Source organism: Ostrea edulis, chromosome 2, assembly GCF_947568905.1.
Source record: "Ostrea edulis chromosome 2, xbOstEdul1.1, whole genome shotgun sequence".
Taxonomy (NCBI): Eukaryota; Metazoa; Mollusca; class Bivalvia; order Ostreida; family Ostreidae; genus Ostrea; species Ostrea edulis.
The window spans coordinates 562,867-579,955 of record NC_079165.1 but is presented as its reverse complement, the minus strand read 5'-3'; the positions used below and the strand labels follow the sequence as shown (position 1 = coordinate 579,955).

At 33.4% G+C, this 17,089-nt stretch overlaps 1 protein-coding gene across 2 annotated transcripts in view; it reads left to right on the top strand.

Moving 5' to 3' along the window:
* Positions 1 to 17,089, top strand: part of LOC125667162 (hemicentin-2-like) — a 145,235-nt gene that overhangs the window by 110,501 nt on the left and 17,645 nt on the right. For both annotated transcript variants that reach the window (XM_056157243.1, XM_056157241.1), the window contains 5 exons: positions 342 to 608; positions 8,715 to 8,987; positions 9,249 to 9,572; positions 16,091 to 16,222; positions 16,992 to 17,010. In XM_056157243.1, coding sequence (XP_056013218.1) covers positions 342 to 608; positions 8,715 to 8,987; positions 9,249 to 9,572; positions 16,091 to 16,222; positions 16,992 to 17,010 — 1,015 coding nt within the window. The remainder of the gene's footprint in view (positions 1 to 341; positions 609 to 8,714; positions 8,988 to 9,248; positions 9,573 to 16,090; positions 16,223 to 16,991; positions 17,011 to 17,089) is intronic.

The window sequence follows — 17,089 nt, the reverse complement described above, 5'->3', positions numbered from 1 at the left end:
TGCTAAAAATAGAGGGGGTATAAACAAACTTAGAATATCCTCTCATCCATATCAATTACTGGAATTGTAGACGAGGTTTATATTTTCACAATTCATTACAACTAGAAAAAAGGGCATTCAGCCAATATATCTCTCGTTTCATGCATAATTAACTAACTTTACGTTAAATGAACGTTGTCCAAAATGTACCTGCACGTAACGTCTTTTTTCTAAGAGAAAGTCGAGTCTTTTCACACTTAGAATGTGTTAAATGAATTCACTAAATATTGTTCATTTGTGAAATCCCTGCAGTCTACAGCTGTGAGGTGTACTAAAACATCTCTGTGTATTACATTGTTCAGATAAACCTGACGTAACCATCACAGCAAGTCCATACCGAGTTGTAGAGGGTCAGTCAGCTACCATGACATGCAGTGTCAGTGCTGCCAACCCCAACACAGGCATCACATGGAGCTGGATCAAGACAGACAGTCCTAGTAATGTCCTCCATACAGGGTCTACCTACACCATCTCCAACATAGAGAGGGGAGCATCCGGGACCTACAGATGTACAGCTACGAACTCTATAGGGGCATCTACACCAGTTACAGTAGAAGTAGATATACAATGTGAGTACTGGTAGTTGTGTAGTTTAACAACATTATAGGGATATATACACCAGTTACAGTGCAATTAGATATACAATGTAAGTACTGATATCTGAGTACAGTTAACAACACTACAGGAATATCTACACCAGTTACAGTACAAGTAGATATACAGTGTAAGTATATTGATATATGTGTACAGTTAACAACACTATAGGGGTATGCAAGGTGAAGATAACGAACAGTGATCAATCTCATAACTCCTACAAGCAATACAAAATAGATAGTTGGGCAAACACGGACCCCTGGACACACCAGAGGTGGGATCAGGTGCCCAGGAGGAGTAAGCATCCCCTGTTTACCGATCACACCCGCCGTGAGCCCCATATCCTGATCAGGTAAACGGAGTTATCCGCAGTCAAATCAGTGTGCCAAGAACGGCTTAACAATCGGTATGAAACACGTCAGACAGCATTTGACCCAATGCGAGGTTGTATTGACGAACTAGATCGTTATAACGACCATAGAATTTGCGAAATGCTGACTTCAATCAAGACTGTTGAAATCCCTGTACCATCAACTTGTTTGTCAGTAGCTTACCTCGATTTAAAAACTGACTATACCCAGAACAAGCTCTTGCATATCGAATCAGTTGGGATATATAAACACCATATGCAGGTGATAATGGAATATTGCTACATAAATGTGGGAAGTTGACGATGGAGAAGCTGAAATCATCCCGTTTGTCATACAGTTGAGTTGTCAGTTTGCCGTTAATGTTTACTTTCAATAAAATATCTAAGTATGAAGCAGAAGTGGACGACTCTGTGGTGTCCTTTATTTCGAGCTCACAGGGATATATCAAATCGACATATGAATGAAAGCTATCATTGTTAATAGACAAAACGTCATCGATATATCTAAAAGTCGAATTGAAGGTCACAGCGAGAGATTTTTTCTTCTCACGTAGAAGTTTTTGAATAAATTCTGCTTCATATGAATATAAAAACAGGTCAGCTAACAAAGGAACACAATTCGTGCCCATGGAAATTCCAACAGACTGTATCTACACCAGTTACAATACAAGTAGATGTACAATGTAAGTACTGGTATCTGTGTACAGTTAACAACACTATAGGGATATCTACAGCAGTTACAGTACAAGTAGATGTACAATGTAAGTACTGATATCTGTGTACAGTTAACAACACTATAAGGATATTTACACCAGTTACAATACAAGTAAATGTACAATGTGAGTATTGATATCAATGCAAATGTGTAGCCCACCTATATGTAAGGATATTTGGACCAGTTATAACAAATGACTCTACTGGTGCTATTGATAAAAAACAACGCATATGTATATCTGCATACCTTAAATTATATACATCGGGTTTACAATGCAGGTGCAGTCATGCATGCGTACGAAATAACATCATCGAGAACTCTACACCTTTTTCAATATCAATATATTTTATTTCTAGCTAACATACATTTGATATTTTTGGATAATGTCTCCATAGAAATCACCGAATACTGTTCACCTAGGATGTCAGGGGCTCCCTGGATTGGAAATATGTATATATATATATATATATATATATATATATATATATATATATGTCACCCTCAAATACTGGTGGAATGCTATAATTTGGAAAATAAATATCGAATACATAGCACATATTATTGCAATACATGTGTATTATAATATAAAAAATGAAAGTAACAAAGACAGTATCTCAAATAATTTGTGATCTAGGAAATCGTATTTTGATTTCTTTAATATTAAGTATGTTCTATAACAGTCTAATTTAACTTGTATTAACAGATTATTCACAACTTTCAGTTTTCGTTTCAAGTCTTAACATCATTTTACGTTTGTGAATTCTAAAAAGCAATATATGATATCAAAAAAGTTAAAAGTATGCACTTTATGATTATCTTCATGAAAAAAGCTTAGAACAATATGTTTCCATCAAGCGTCAATTTCGAGCACCATTTCAACAATATTTCATATCTGTCTTACATTTTGACATTCAAAAATTAAATGTGCATTGTGTTCAATGACATTAGCACAAAATGTACCGTTTCAATCAACATCTTTTTTTCCATTTGCTAAGTAAATAATTGTTGCATAAAAGATTGTGCAAAAGTTTATAGTTAAATTCAGCAACACTTTTATCAACATCTTTACATACATTATTTCTATAAATATTAGTCCAGTCTGACTTTTCCAACATAAAAGTCTTTTCCTACATACTTTCCATATATGATCTTTGAAACTTATCAGCAAAAATGTCGTAAAAAAGTTTACAATATTCAATTTTTCCATTTTTAGATAAAAACATGTTTTCTCTTTCAGCATGATATTTTGCCTTATGACTTATTCTATTAAAAACATTTCTTAGTATTTCATATTCACACAACTAGTTATGTTTGTTTTTAAGATTTGAAAAATTGGTAATATCCTTGAATCCAATTTGATTAAACAGATCATCTACTTTTAAAATACCAGTTTTCATCCAATTTTTAAAACAAATGTCTCACTTTTATAAGTAAATCTTTTATTTTTCCAAATATTTTTGGAAAATTGCAGTGTTGTTGATTTGCCCTTAGCTTTATAGAAATGAGTAATAATTTCTCTATAAAGATAGGGTATGTGTTTATGTAACATTCCACATTCATTAAAAATGAGTCATTTGTCTTTAATAAATAGTAAATATCATCTTGATTCCTTTGACAGAAACTCACGAAAAAGTCTTTTAATTTATGGTTACATGAGATTTGTTGGGGATCTATGGTTTCAAGCGTTTTGAATTTGGATTTTAAATCAACTATGTGTATTTCTCCTTTTAGTTTATCTCCTATCAGGATGTTTCTGTTAATCCTGTCTTTCTTATTCCAATTGAAATTAGATATTATTCTATTTATTTCCTTGATGAATTCATCATCAGGAGTTGGTAATAAAGTCACTGCATATACTAATTTTGATATTGCCAAAGAGTTTATTATGCAGCATTTTCGAATCATTATAAGTTTTCTGGTGTTCAAGAAATTTAATATTTTTTCTATATAGTTTCGATACTGTATCCAGTTTATTTCAAAACACTCTTCTTTACTATGACCAATGTGGATACTTAATTATTTTATTGAATTTACATTTACTTTCAGATTAAGAATGTCTTTTGTTGTTCTTTTAAGCTGTCCTAATAATAAACATTTTGTTTTTATCTTTATTTAGTTTTAATCCTGAATGTTTACAGAAACTATCATTTGTGTTTAATGCTATTTGTAATGATTTTTCATTCTTAATAGGAATCGTACAGTCGTCAGTATGCTGAATTAATTTTATTTTTTTCATTTCTTTGATTTTAAGCCCATTTATATCTTTATTTGATCTAATATTACAAGCGAGGACTTCTGCTACAAAAATAAAAAGCAGGGCAGACAATGGACAGCCTTGTCTGATCCTCTATTCATTTTACACGTTTTAGAAATCCATCCATTATTTTTCACTCTAAACTAGGGTCTGTGTACATTATTTTTATTCATTGCATAAAACTTGCATCAAAATTAAACTTCTTTAGTGTTTTAAGCAAAACATTCCACTCTACAGAGTCAAGAGCTTTCTCAAAATCATAGAATAACAACATTTCTGAGGCATTCAAGTTTTCACAATATTCATATATATCAAGGATAGTCCTTGCACTAAATGAAATAAATCTACCTTTAATATAAGCAGTTTGATATTCCTTAATTAAATTATTAATTACTTTTATAGCCTTCTAGCAAACACGAATTCTAAAATTTTGTAATCTGAATTCGTTAAGCTTACCGGTCGATATTTATTTTTATCTTACCTCTTTCTCCATTATGCAGTAATGATAAAGTGAGAACTCTACACCAGTTAGTATAAAGTGATGTACGGTGAAGGACTGGCCTATATAGTATATTTAAATGCACTACTTACGACAGAAATGGTTTAACAGTGTATGAAAATTATAAGTAAATGACTAACAACATTCAGTAGGGAGAATTACAAAACAGCTATAAAATAGACACTTAACAGTTGTTTCAATCAAGACAATACAGAACGTCTAATCAGGATGCAGAGGTGAAAATTATATGTTATAAGTTATACATGTTATGCAAATTTGACTTAATCGGATTAAAAAGCAATCTAGTTAGTTTCCTATTCATCTATATCTTATCCTTGCATGATTCATGAAAGACGAATATAACGAACAGGGATCAATCTCATAACTCCTATAAGTAATACAAAACAGTGAGTTGGGCAAACACGGACCCCTGGATATACCAGAAGTGGGATCAGGTGCTTAGGAGGAGTAAGCATCCCCTGTCCATCGGTCACACCCGCCGTGAGCCCTATATCTTGATTAGGTAAACATAGTCACCTGCAGTCAAAATCAGTGTGCCAAGAACGGTCTAACAATCGGAATGAAACACGTCAGACAGCATTTGACCCAATGATATGTTGTATTGGCAGACTAGATCGTTATAACGACCATAGTATTTGCGAAATGCTGATTTAAAACAAAGCTGTAGGAACTCCTACACTATCAACTTATTTGTCAGTAGCCTTTTTCGATTCAAAAACTGACCATACGCAGAGCAAGCTCTTGTGTATCGAATCAGTTGAGAGATATAAACACCATATGCAGGTGGTAATGGAATATTGCTACAAAAATATGGGAAGTTGAAGATAGAGAAGATGAAGAGAAGATGAAATCCCGTTTCATAAAGTTGAGTTGTTAGTTTGCCGTTTATATCTACTTTTATTAAAATATCTAAGTATGAAGCAGAAGTAGACGACTCTCAGGTGTGTTCATTTCGAGTCCACTGGAATATATCGAATCGACATGTGAATAAAAGGTTTTATTGTTAATGGTTAATACATGTAATAAACGCCCCATTTTGAAACGTTCATCATTTTACACGTGACGACATAAGCTGTATTAAAAAAAACAATTATGGCGACTTCAAAATGTGGATGGCTTGGAGGCTGTTCGCGGAACACATTAAGCGATAAAAGACAGTCAGGTGGTGAACGGGGTAGGTAAACCACTTTCAGCAATTGATGTGCGAAGGGGAATTAACGTGACCTGTTAGACATAGAATTGTTTTTAATGCGACGATATGTGGTGAACGATATCCTACCGTATTCCTACGTAATGTTTCTAATATCCATGAATATGCACTGGAAAATCACTCTTTCAGCGTTTAATGAATCAGAACTTCGTTAATACTAATCAATAATTTGTCGACATTGTCGAATGTTAATTTATATTGTTTCCGATACTGACAAAATTTTGGTCCGGTTTCCAACATTGAAAAATTATTGTTCAATACGGCACATATACCTTTAATTTTATTTGTAGAAGTTTGATATCTACCATTGTTCCAGTAATATTTTGATGACGTAATCGATGTATTACAGAATAATAACTGCAATGGTTTTTTTTTTATCTCTTCAATAACTGTAATAGAAGTTCCATTTAGTGCAACTTGTGTAAAAAAAATCCCAAATGTAAACGGCATTAGTGTATCTGGTTTCGTGTAAAGGAGAGGAACAACCTATTGCATATTAAACCCGCACAAACCCTTTTCCTCTTAAAACGTAAATATCATATAATCGACCGCACAAAACCTGGCTTAATTCAAAGTGTGTTATACATACACTAACCCTGGGTTCAAGGCTTTTAGAGGCCTATAATAACTATACCAAACTGCATAATATCTTCCGTTATATGCCAGTCATGATAAATCTATTATTTATTATCACTCTTACACAGTGTGTCGAGGGGTCCGTGTCTGCCCAACTATCTATTTTGTATTGTTTATAGGAGTTATGAGATTGATCACTGTTCGTTATCTTCACCTTTCCGCAGTAACAATTGTGTCTTTTCTTGGCCTAACTTTTGATATGTACGACACATTAATGTTTGTCTTCCTCTTTTTTGCTATTTGTTTTGGAAAAGTCGTTCTCTATGGCTTCCATATCGCGTTGATTTGAAACATCGTTACCTCCAGCCTGAATGATTATGTTTTTAAGACAAGACACATCATATTGTTGTAGTATTTTACGAATACATACTCGGTTTGTACTTGCTCTAACATTTATATGCAGTCCACGGATTTTGATTCGTTGGAGAATTGAACTGTTTATCGGGAGTCTTGATTGATGTTGGTTTTTAGAGGTGGCAGTAGGTTTCTGAAAGTGACTGTCCCTACGTTTTGAGTGTGTAGATACAGGTTGTGATGGATGTGTTTGTAAAAACTTCCTTCTTAGATATTTCGAAATGAACATCAATAAACTGTACATGCCTTGAAGTGACATTTTTGGATACCTTCGGTAAGTCATCTGTAGAATTGCCTTTGTTTTAAGACTTTCAAGGAAGTCTTTATACTTGAGCTGGTTATTTTCTGTTGTGCATATCCCCCAGTTTCTTTTTAAGGACTCGACTTTCTGCATTAGACTGTGAACTATTAACGAAAGTTCCTCAAAGCAGAATCATGACACTTGCTGCATTCTTTAGATTCATTGCACTGTATAGCTCTCGATGAGTCTCGCAAAAGTGTAGATGTCATATGTAGTGGTGGTTTAGAAATAACAATATATGATTCGTTAATGTCATATGCTTAGACACTTATTTCCTCAATCAATTTATTGCATCCGGTTGATGCTGAGTGTCCATGAATGTGTAGTACAGAAGTGTTTCTGTAAATTGTTGCCGTTACAGAATTACTAGTGTTGAAAATATGGCCGTCTCCTGGTAATTTTCTCAAAAATAGTTTATACTGCAGATATGAAAAAAATGTTATCATGATTTACCTGCTCCTCTTGTTGGTTACTCTGTAAACATTTGGTACATTTACATTAAAATGAAGATGTTCCTCACTTTCAATTAATGAGTTTGTGGATCCAGTAAACGATCCGGATGTACATCCAAACAAGCTGGTACTTGAGCTTACATTCATTGTTTTATCCACTACATCGTGACTCTAATTACATATCATCCATATTATGAATTTACACAGTAACTACACAGTATGCAGGTAGTTCGGGTTAATTCAAGGACTATTACAAGTATGTCTTATCACCTCGGTGTCTTGATCATAAACTTGACTCTGAACAATATATATTTCATAATGTTACGAACTGTTTTCCATTTTGAAACTAGTAGGAAAGGCACATTAAGCAAGCCTAGCACAATTTTGATATTTTGTTAAGATATTTAAATCCATGGATGCTGCAGAACATCATCAATGTTTTTGTTTCTTGAAATGCATTGCAAAATTATTAAGGTATTGACGGGAAACAATCCCATTCAGTAAAACACTAGGATACCCTGTTTTATGATGATAATAATGAATTTAGATAGCACCTTATATAAAACAAATTACTCTAAGGCTCTTCACAAGGATAAGAAGAACAATAAAACACAATTAAATGACAGTACGGCAAACGATCTCAAATCTCTAAAATTACCAAAATAAAACGATATAATCAAGATCAATAGAGATCAATAGCTAAAGTTTTTTTTTATGTAAAGTACTACGCAACGCAATAGAAATGAATGAAATAAAACATTAAGAAAATTTAAAAAATTGCATTTAAAAACGTTCATTGACAAAACCTGTACTGTGTAAGAGGCTTAAAAGTCAGGAAAAACATTTTAAAGTGGATTTTTAACAGTTTGTTTTTTAAAGTTAAGGTTTTGGAAGATTTAACATGCTGTGGAAGATCATTCCACAAACTGGCTGCAGCCCAGCTGGATGTGCGGTATCTTTGTACAAATTTTTGGCACAGTGAGTCTCAGTGATGTTTCAAATCTTAGTGGTTGAGATGGGAAATACACGTCAAGGAGTTTTGTAGATATTCAATAACACATCCCGTCAGCGCGCAGATGTTAGATACTAATAGTTTCTATTGTGGACGATACTGCACAGGAGACCAATGCAGCTGCGCTAAGACTGGGGAAATATGATCCCGTGTCGTTGTCCTCGATAAAAGCCTGGCTGTGGTATTTAGTGCCCTCTGTAAGTATGGTATCAGATGTATTTTCTTCCATTATTAAGAAACTGTAAACTTTCTTTCAGATAGCAATGTCATAACATCAAACCTAAGTGAAAGATATGTCAGCAGTGAACATGGACGACTTCAGATAAAATGTGATGTGGATGGAAATCCATTATCTACTATCACGTGGCTGTTTATACAAAACAACACTGTTATAAAGAGAGACTCTAATGTAAACAGTAGCACACTGGATATATCATCAGCAAATTGCTTAGATTACGGGAGTTACAAGGTTACAGCTGAAAATGGAAAGTGGCCAGCTGCTGTCAGAACAATTCATGTGGCTGTTAAGTGTAAGTGTTTTATATGGACCAATATTTTACTCTCAATCTATTCCAGTGATTATATAAGTTTACATTCAATTCATCTAAACTTGTACGTTTCAAATTCACCTTTATTAATCGAAATTGGTATAAAGCACCATTTCGTACATATGAATAAAGTATAACTTCGTAATTGTTTATAATGCATGTTCTTAAGACCATACAAATATCAGTATAATGGTTTTTTTATAAAATCCTTACTTTTCTGTAGTATGTTCGTTTGTTGAACAGGTAAACCCCGACTCTATAACATTGATTTCCAATCTCCGGTTAGACTAGTAATGAGAAACAGCGACTCTCTCCACATATTAGTAAGAACTTTATTGTACCCACCAGCGACTCTGACGCAGTGGATTTTCATAGGAAACAACAATACGAATAAAGTCATTCAGAATAATACAGATGGTTACAGGCTAACAGACACCAAAGGAGAAGTTGAACAAAACATCACTCTCTACAAAAGTAGGATCAGTACAGAAGACTTTGGAGATTACATCATAATGGTTCAGAATGATATTGGTACCTTCCATAGGATCTATCACGTGGATACAGCACGTAAGTCAATTGTAACAATATCATATGTTATGTATACAACCATTCTATTTTTTATTATAATACTCAGCAGCTATAATGTACATACTATGCGAACGAGATGAAAAAGAGACAAAATCACATGTCATGGATACTTTAAAACGTTCCATTTTATCATTTATATCTATACATTTTTTTGAGGGGGGGGGGGCATTTTGTAAATAATAAATATTTCTAGTACTTAAAATATACATATTATTGACCTGTGAGTTATTTAAACGTAACTTCTAAAAATGATTGCACTAGTCTCCATATTTGGTACCAATTTCCACATTTAAACGATGGTAAATGGAAATAGTAATAAAAACACTATAAATGCATAAAATGGACGATCAATTAATATGGTAAGCGTTTCTTAGTATACTTTTTCAAAAGCAAAAGTAAAAACTGAGCCAATAAACATATGTCCTGACCATTTCAAGTATGTTGAATGTATATAGTCATACACGGACCGACGGTACATGTACTAAACCTAGATTGAATCAAAATGAATCTTATTGTTGCAAATGGCAAGCAATGTATTTCCATAGATATTTAGCAGAAAACACACAATGTAAACATCATCATTGGAGGACATGCTGAACGATTTTTTTTCAACATGAAGACACATTGATACTGTATGTATATGGAAAATTAAAGAAAATATAGTTCATAATAACTTGTATCGTCCGTTCTGGTACTTCAATTTTCTTCAGATTTTTTAAAATCCTGACTGCCAACTTCATTTTTTTTGGACCAGCTAATATCAGCTAGAAACTTAACATTAGTCCACCCTTACCTTCTTTAGATATACATGCATTTATTCTAAAATTGTTTTATAAACTGTCTTTGAAAGATCTCCATTTTTACCGACTGAGTTATTTATAGTGATTCCTTTGAGCAATAAGATCACTGAAAAAGTAATATAACGTATATAACCTTGTGCGTTGTGACTTACTTTTTCATTGTGACGTTGTATGGTGTGAAGTGCATTGTTCAACTTGAAGGTACATTTATGTACACCACTGATACTTTTTGGGGGATTAGCTTTAACTTAGCTGTGTAGCAGTGAGGGTTCTTTATTGTGCCAATACCTACCCTGATATGGGGCCTTTGGTTTTAATGTCATGTCTAAAACACCCGTGCCTTTCACTTCCAATGATGAAGGATTGGCACATGATTTTCTCCTCATCTTTAATATCTTTAGTTTTATGCTGCACCATAATTGGGAATAGAAACTATTTCTAGGACTGAAAAGTTCGGATGGTTAACTGGAAATAGTTTGTAGATATTTGTATGGCTAATATGCAATAGTCATAATATTATTTGGTCCTTACATGTACATTACTGTATACAGTATTATACCCCCTCCCCAATAAATTACTCCAAGACTAAAATGCAAAACCATGTTAAATTTCACACAAACTAGATCTATATAAGGACCTTTTAATCACAACACAAAATCAAATGCTATATGTAAAAACTTTCACCACTTACCGGAACATCCCATCATGATCATTGTTTGTATAAGGCATACTGCATGCTTGGAGGTTGCCCTTGCATTTCGTATTTCCATATCATTAGAATGAATATTCCTGCATCGACCTGTTCATCCTTTAATCCATAGATTTATCGTTTAGAAGGCCACACAAAACATATTCACTACCCGATGCAAATGCAATGATGAATCCGCAACATCGTGAATGAAAATGTTTCAAGTCAATACCGGAAATACCTAAAATGATATATAGAGAGAAATAATAGGTTAGATACAGTTCTGTTTCCGAATCTCGGAAACAGGATTTTTATTATCTTTTTTGTTGTTGTTGTAATTAAAATTCTAAAATATGAATATCAAGCATGTTTTGATGTGTTATGTTGTGATTATGAAATGAACATCAAAGATCATTGCTCTTTTATGAGAAAAGGAAGACGTATATAATCAGAGATAACATGGATATCCTGTCAAAAATCGTAAATTAAATGAGACGGGGATTGCCAGTATTGGCTATGGACGGCCTCATACTAAAATATTCAGTGAGGATGCATAATGGATTGATTGATTGATTGATGTTTTCCGTCACACCCAACAATTGTTCAGTTATATGGTGGCGCCCAAGTTTCATTGGTGGAAGAGAGAACCCATATACAATGTACCTGGGAAGAGACTACCGACCTTCCGAAGGTAAACTGGGACACTTTCTCACTTACCGGCGCGATCGGGATTCGAACCCGCACCGACAGAGGTGAGAGGCTGTGTGATTTTGAGCGCGATGCTCTAACCACTTGGCCACGGCGGCCCCTCGATGCGTAATGGAAGATTGTTTTGAAAAGTTCCAGAATTTTGTACTCAATTACTCTCCAAAAGACATACCTGAATGATGCCCAAAAACAGTAGATGTCTCCTATTCTTAGAAAAATCTTTGGATCTTCCATTCAATAAAAACAGGACATGGTTCCATTTAAGTCACGCTAGGTTTTCTCTCATAAACATTAATCAATTTTGCCCGCCGAAAATTAGAACCGATCAGCGATCAGGAGAGGATTTATGGGAAAACATACTTTATAGATATCTAATTTATTTTGCGTGTAAATTGTTTCACAAACGTCTGAATTTGAAAAAGCATTAATGTGTAAAATTTCTGCATCGTTTCTCTATATCATAGGATTTTTTTAATAGCCTCCCTGCGACCATAAGTTCAAATTGGCCGCCCTTTGTTTACAATTTTAAATGTAAATAATCAACATAATGTACTTTATGATGTGTTATAATCAAAAGTTTACGTTTATTAGAGGTCTACAATCATGAAATAAACTCAATACCGGTGCAGCGTACAGTCACGCAAACTTTCTTCTGCATTTTTATGGGTATTATAAAGTGCCCCTCTTCTGCCCGACTTTTCTCTCTTCTCACAATATGAGCTATAAAGCAAAGGCATAGACAAGACTGGCTATTCTGCATGTGAGATATCCTAATACATGGAAATGTTTTGAATAAAGAACTCATTTTTTTCTTAGCAACACATTAATTTCGCCTCGCAATTGTCGAATATATTTGTAAACACATGTATGTGTGTCCATCAACACTCTACTTTCATTTAAAGTGGTTTCTTAACTACTGAAGTGTCAAGTTTTACTGAACTGAAACGTTGAAATCCTTAGATGATAGCTGAAACACAGGAACTAAATACTCAATTCAAGTAATTGCTAGTTTCTTTTTCACTAACATCTCAGTCGGGATGCATGTCAGTAAAAATAAAGTATTAATTCTACAAATGTATAATACAAATCAACAGTACATTCAAAGATTTTGCTTGTAGTAAAACAATATAGTTTTTTCTTGTAAATATCAAAATAGTCCACAAGTACATATATCTGCGATTAGAAAAATAGTTACGGACAGAATTGTGCATGTTGAGAAGTACTTGCTGCTAAGAAACTGTAGACATGATGAATATGAAATTCACTTGCAGAGAATATGTGAAAACTTATGATCAGTATATAAATGTAGGTCTATATGTACTTTTTCATCAAATACGTTTGCGTTTCCTTTTTTTTTCTTTTGTGTGTGTATGTGTGTGGTTTGATCAATAGATATATCATATCTAGATCTATTATAATTATCCAAATCTGTTACCAAGATGATAATACCTACCTCTCTCTCTCTCTCTCTCTCTCTCTCTCTCTCTCTCTGTGTGTGTCTCTGTGTCTCTGTCTCTGTCTCTCTCTCTCTCTCTCTCTCTCTCTCTCTGAGAAAGATGCTTACATCATGCATATGCTTACATAAAAAGAATAAGATAAATATGAAATATAGACAGTATACCTGATGTTATTGAGTTCGTATTTTAAAATGAATATGTTGTGTGAAAATATCCATGTAACCCATTTCCCATATGTATACAACAGTGATATATGTGTGAAGTGAAAGATTCGTAAATAAAAAAAATCAACAGTACAGATTTGAGAGCTTCTGAGTTTGCCGAATATTATATGCTTATATCATGTTCATTTGTATGATATCACTTCCAAAGTGCATGGATATATATTGTTGAGGATTATCATAATATAGAGATGGTGAAAATAGTATCTAATTAGATTTCCTTTACTACCAATACCCGATCTCTAGATCGAGTTGTGTAGAGTACATCCTCATGGAACTCACTGTCGAAATAATGCACACCGAATTGTATTGTTAAGTAGACGCAGATTTTGCAAATGTTGAGGTTTAGATTCAAACTTCTAAATAACAGTAAATAGACTTTCAGGTTACAATATGGACTTTAATTTAACAGTGTTCATCAGTGCATGTTTGTATTAGAACGCTGAATTCATTTCTAATGTGTGAAACTTTGCATGATTTCAAACTGCACTGCATTAAATTCATAATATAAGATATGATGATTCCAAAAATTAACTAGTCCTGAATTTTATGAACAAGTACTATATGCGACAAATATTGACATATAGTTTAGTGCCCGAATGTTACAAACATGTGAAGTAATTTAAAATTCATCTGCATAATCGAACACAAATAGGAATGTAGATTACATCCTTACAGGTCAACTGCCTTTCTATTTGTATTAGAAATGATCATTTAATCTCAAATTATAAAACATAAATAAAGCGGCAAGCTAAATTACCACTTATGGTGGTACATCTAGGTATTAGATTTTGTCATAATTGAGTACTATGAACAATGATCTATTACTGCAACCTCGGTATGTTCATGTGGATATTTTACGTAGAAGATGCATACCATTATTTTTTCTTCTGTCCGAGAATCGCAAACTCTAGGAAGGATTTTTAAAGACTTGATAAAAATCAAACCGTTGACACTATATGTTCTATGAGACGATGATTCGCATGGTGTTGCAGAAAATGAAAAAAAAATATTTTGTATTTTTCAAAGAATTATTAGAAAACCTGGCAGATTCAGCTAAGTTTTAAATTAAAATGCTCTTAAGCAAATAATATTATTACACATATATAATGTCCTGAAATGTACTGTGACTCATAATGTGTGTACACATGTCATAATCTACATGCACACTGTATGTAGAGAGAGGGCAACATAAGTTTTCAGAATATGTGCCTATAATCCCATTGTATATCCTTGATGCTATAAGATATGATAAAATCGAAACATCCATTGACATACATGCATAATTATACATGTATGCACATTACGTATTGATTGCTAAATCGATCCAGCATATTCGATTTTTTTTTTCAATTGGCATATGAAAGGCGAAGATAACGAACAGCGATCAATCTCATAACTCCCACAAGCAATACAAAAGCAATACAAAATAGATAGTTTTGCAAATTTCATGTAATTATCTGCATGTGCGTACGTATTTCACACGCATACATATGTGTCTAATTCTACCACCTGACTATATTATTAGTGTTCGAAATCTTAATTTACAATGTGCAGTATTCATAGTTTTGAAATTATGAAAATAAAATATCAACATTCTTATTAATGCACATGCAACGTAAAATCTGCGTAAATACATGAGTGTATATAAATGTCCCAGTTGAAGGTTTATGTTCAATTCACCCACCCTCTCCATATGCATTTATTTTCAATTACAATGAACTTCGATCTTTGTTTCTATGCGGCGACAAAGCTGGACAGTGTTCTTCCAGTTTACCTTGTGTATTTATCTCTATTGTTCCCACGACAGAGGAAAAACTTTGCAATTAACATGGAACTAACAATAAATACACGGACGGATTGACTTTAGTACACAGGCATGGTGCATGTGTAGCTTGTCAAACGTAACAACACACTGAATAAACCTTGTTTTCTGTATCCCATTTCATATCTGTTTTGTTTAATTGAGAGAATTCTAATAACAATATGATATAAAGTGCTTACTATTCTTTTCTCACTTATATTTTTAAGTGTTGTGTGTGTGTTTTTTTAGTTTGCATTTGAATTATTTATTGTATATTATTACTTTAAAAACCTCCGAAGTTTAGTTAAGTTACAGCATTGTGGAAACCATTAGGAATCATAGCCTACAGTTTCCGCAGACTGAAACTTGACGGAAACTATATAATCGGCGTAAAGCATACGTGAAACCTCAACTTCAGGTTTCCGCAGACTGACACTTGACGGAAACTTGCGGAAACTATATAATCGTTTACACAATGCGGAAACCATATGGGAAACCTCAACGTCAGGTTTCCGTAAAGTTTCCATATGGTTTCAGTTTTTCGGAAACTAGCGTATTCATCCACTGATAGTGTGTGGGAGAGGGGGTATGCGATGGTTTAAAGAGTAAGGTATCTTATATTCTCAAATCATTGTTCTTTCAGATTAGAAATTCCTAAAAGCTAAATTTTCTTGTTTGGGTTTATATAAAAAATGAGTGTACTTTTTATATTCATCAAAGCATCGTTTGATTCTGAATGTAGGATACTTTATTTATGTGAATACGTGCTTATCACGATCCGTTGTATAGTGACGATTATTTTGTCGTTGGAATTTCCAGGAATACAGGAGAGTGTTGAGAATCAGACCGGGGTTGCTGTAGGCAGTGCTGTAGGGATCGTGACTTTCATCATCATTACGCTGGTCCTCGTGATCTTACTCCGAAGGCGCTACACGTTTACCTGTATAATAAGTAACGTATAGTTATCTAAAATCCAGTGAGCTTTACAAATATAACTAAGAAAATAAGACTGATAAATGATATAAAGTTAACAAGATACACGTTCATCATGAATATATAAATCCACAATATATTGTAACCCTGCACTTGGTATAATCCGAGATTCATCTGACACGTATTTATATTGTGACATGTCGATGTATTACAAATATACAGATAACATAATACAATTCACAATGTTTTGACCATCTATAGTAAGATATATCTTTCGTTGATTAAGACTATAATTATTTGCATTTAGAAATGTAGTCTTGACTAGCATGACACCACACCCGCTTTCATGAGAAAATTTTATTCTAATATTGATATATAGGGCCCGTTAGCGACTACAATGCCTCCGTAAAGAAGAGCAAATATAATCATATTGTACATTTTAAGGTTTATCTATTTGTTTGACATATCATGGAACTGTCTCTCATCATTTAAAAAACAATTTTGATATAAGACTTAATTGTAGGTAAATCTTCCCTAGGACGTAGGTTACCAAGCAATAAATTTTAGATTTGAGATATACTGATATAGACTGAGGTAGGATCTGATCAGTTTTTTCGGCACGCTTTTTTATATATCTATCTATTTATTTATATATCTATAATTCATATAATTTAAAGTTCTATATTTGATGTGTAACAATATGATATCATAAAAGTATAAATCAATATAATATTAATGACTGGTTACACCTTAAAATTTCTATTATTGTGTTTATCTATTTTTGTAGAGATTGAGAGGAAGAACATGTAAGTTCCATTAATGTTCCCTATTGCGATACATTTCTTACATGTAGGTACGTGTATCTGTTGTGCATTGTCTGGAAAC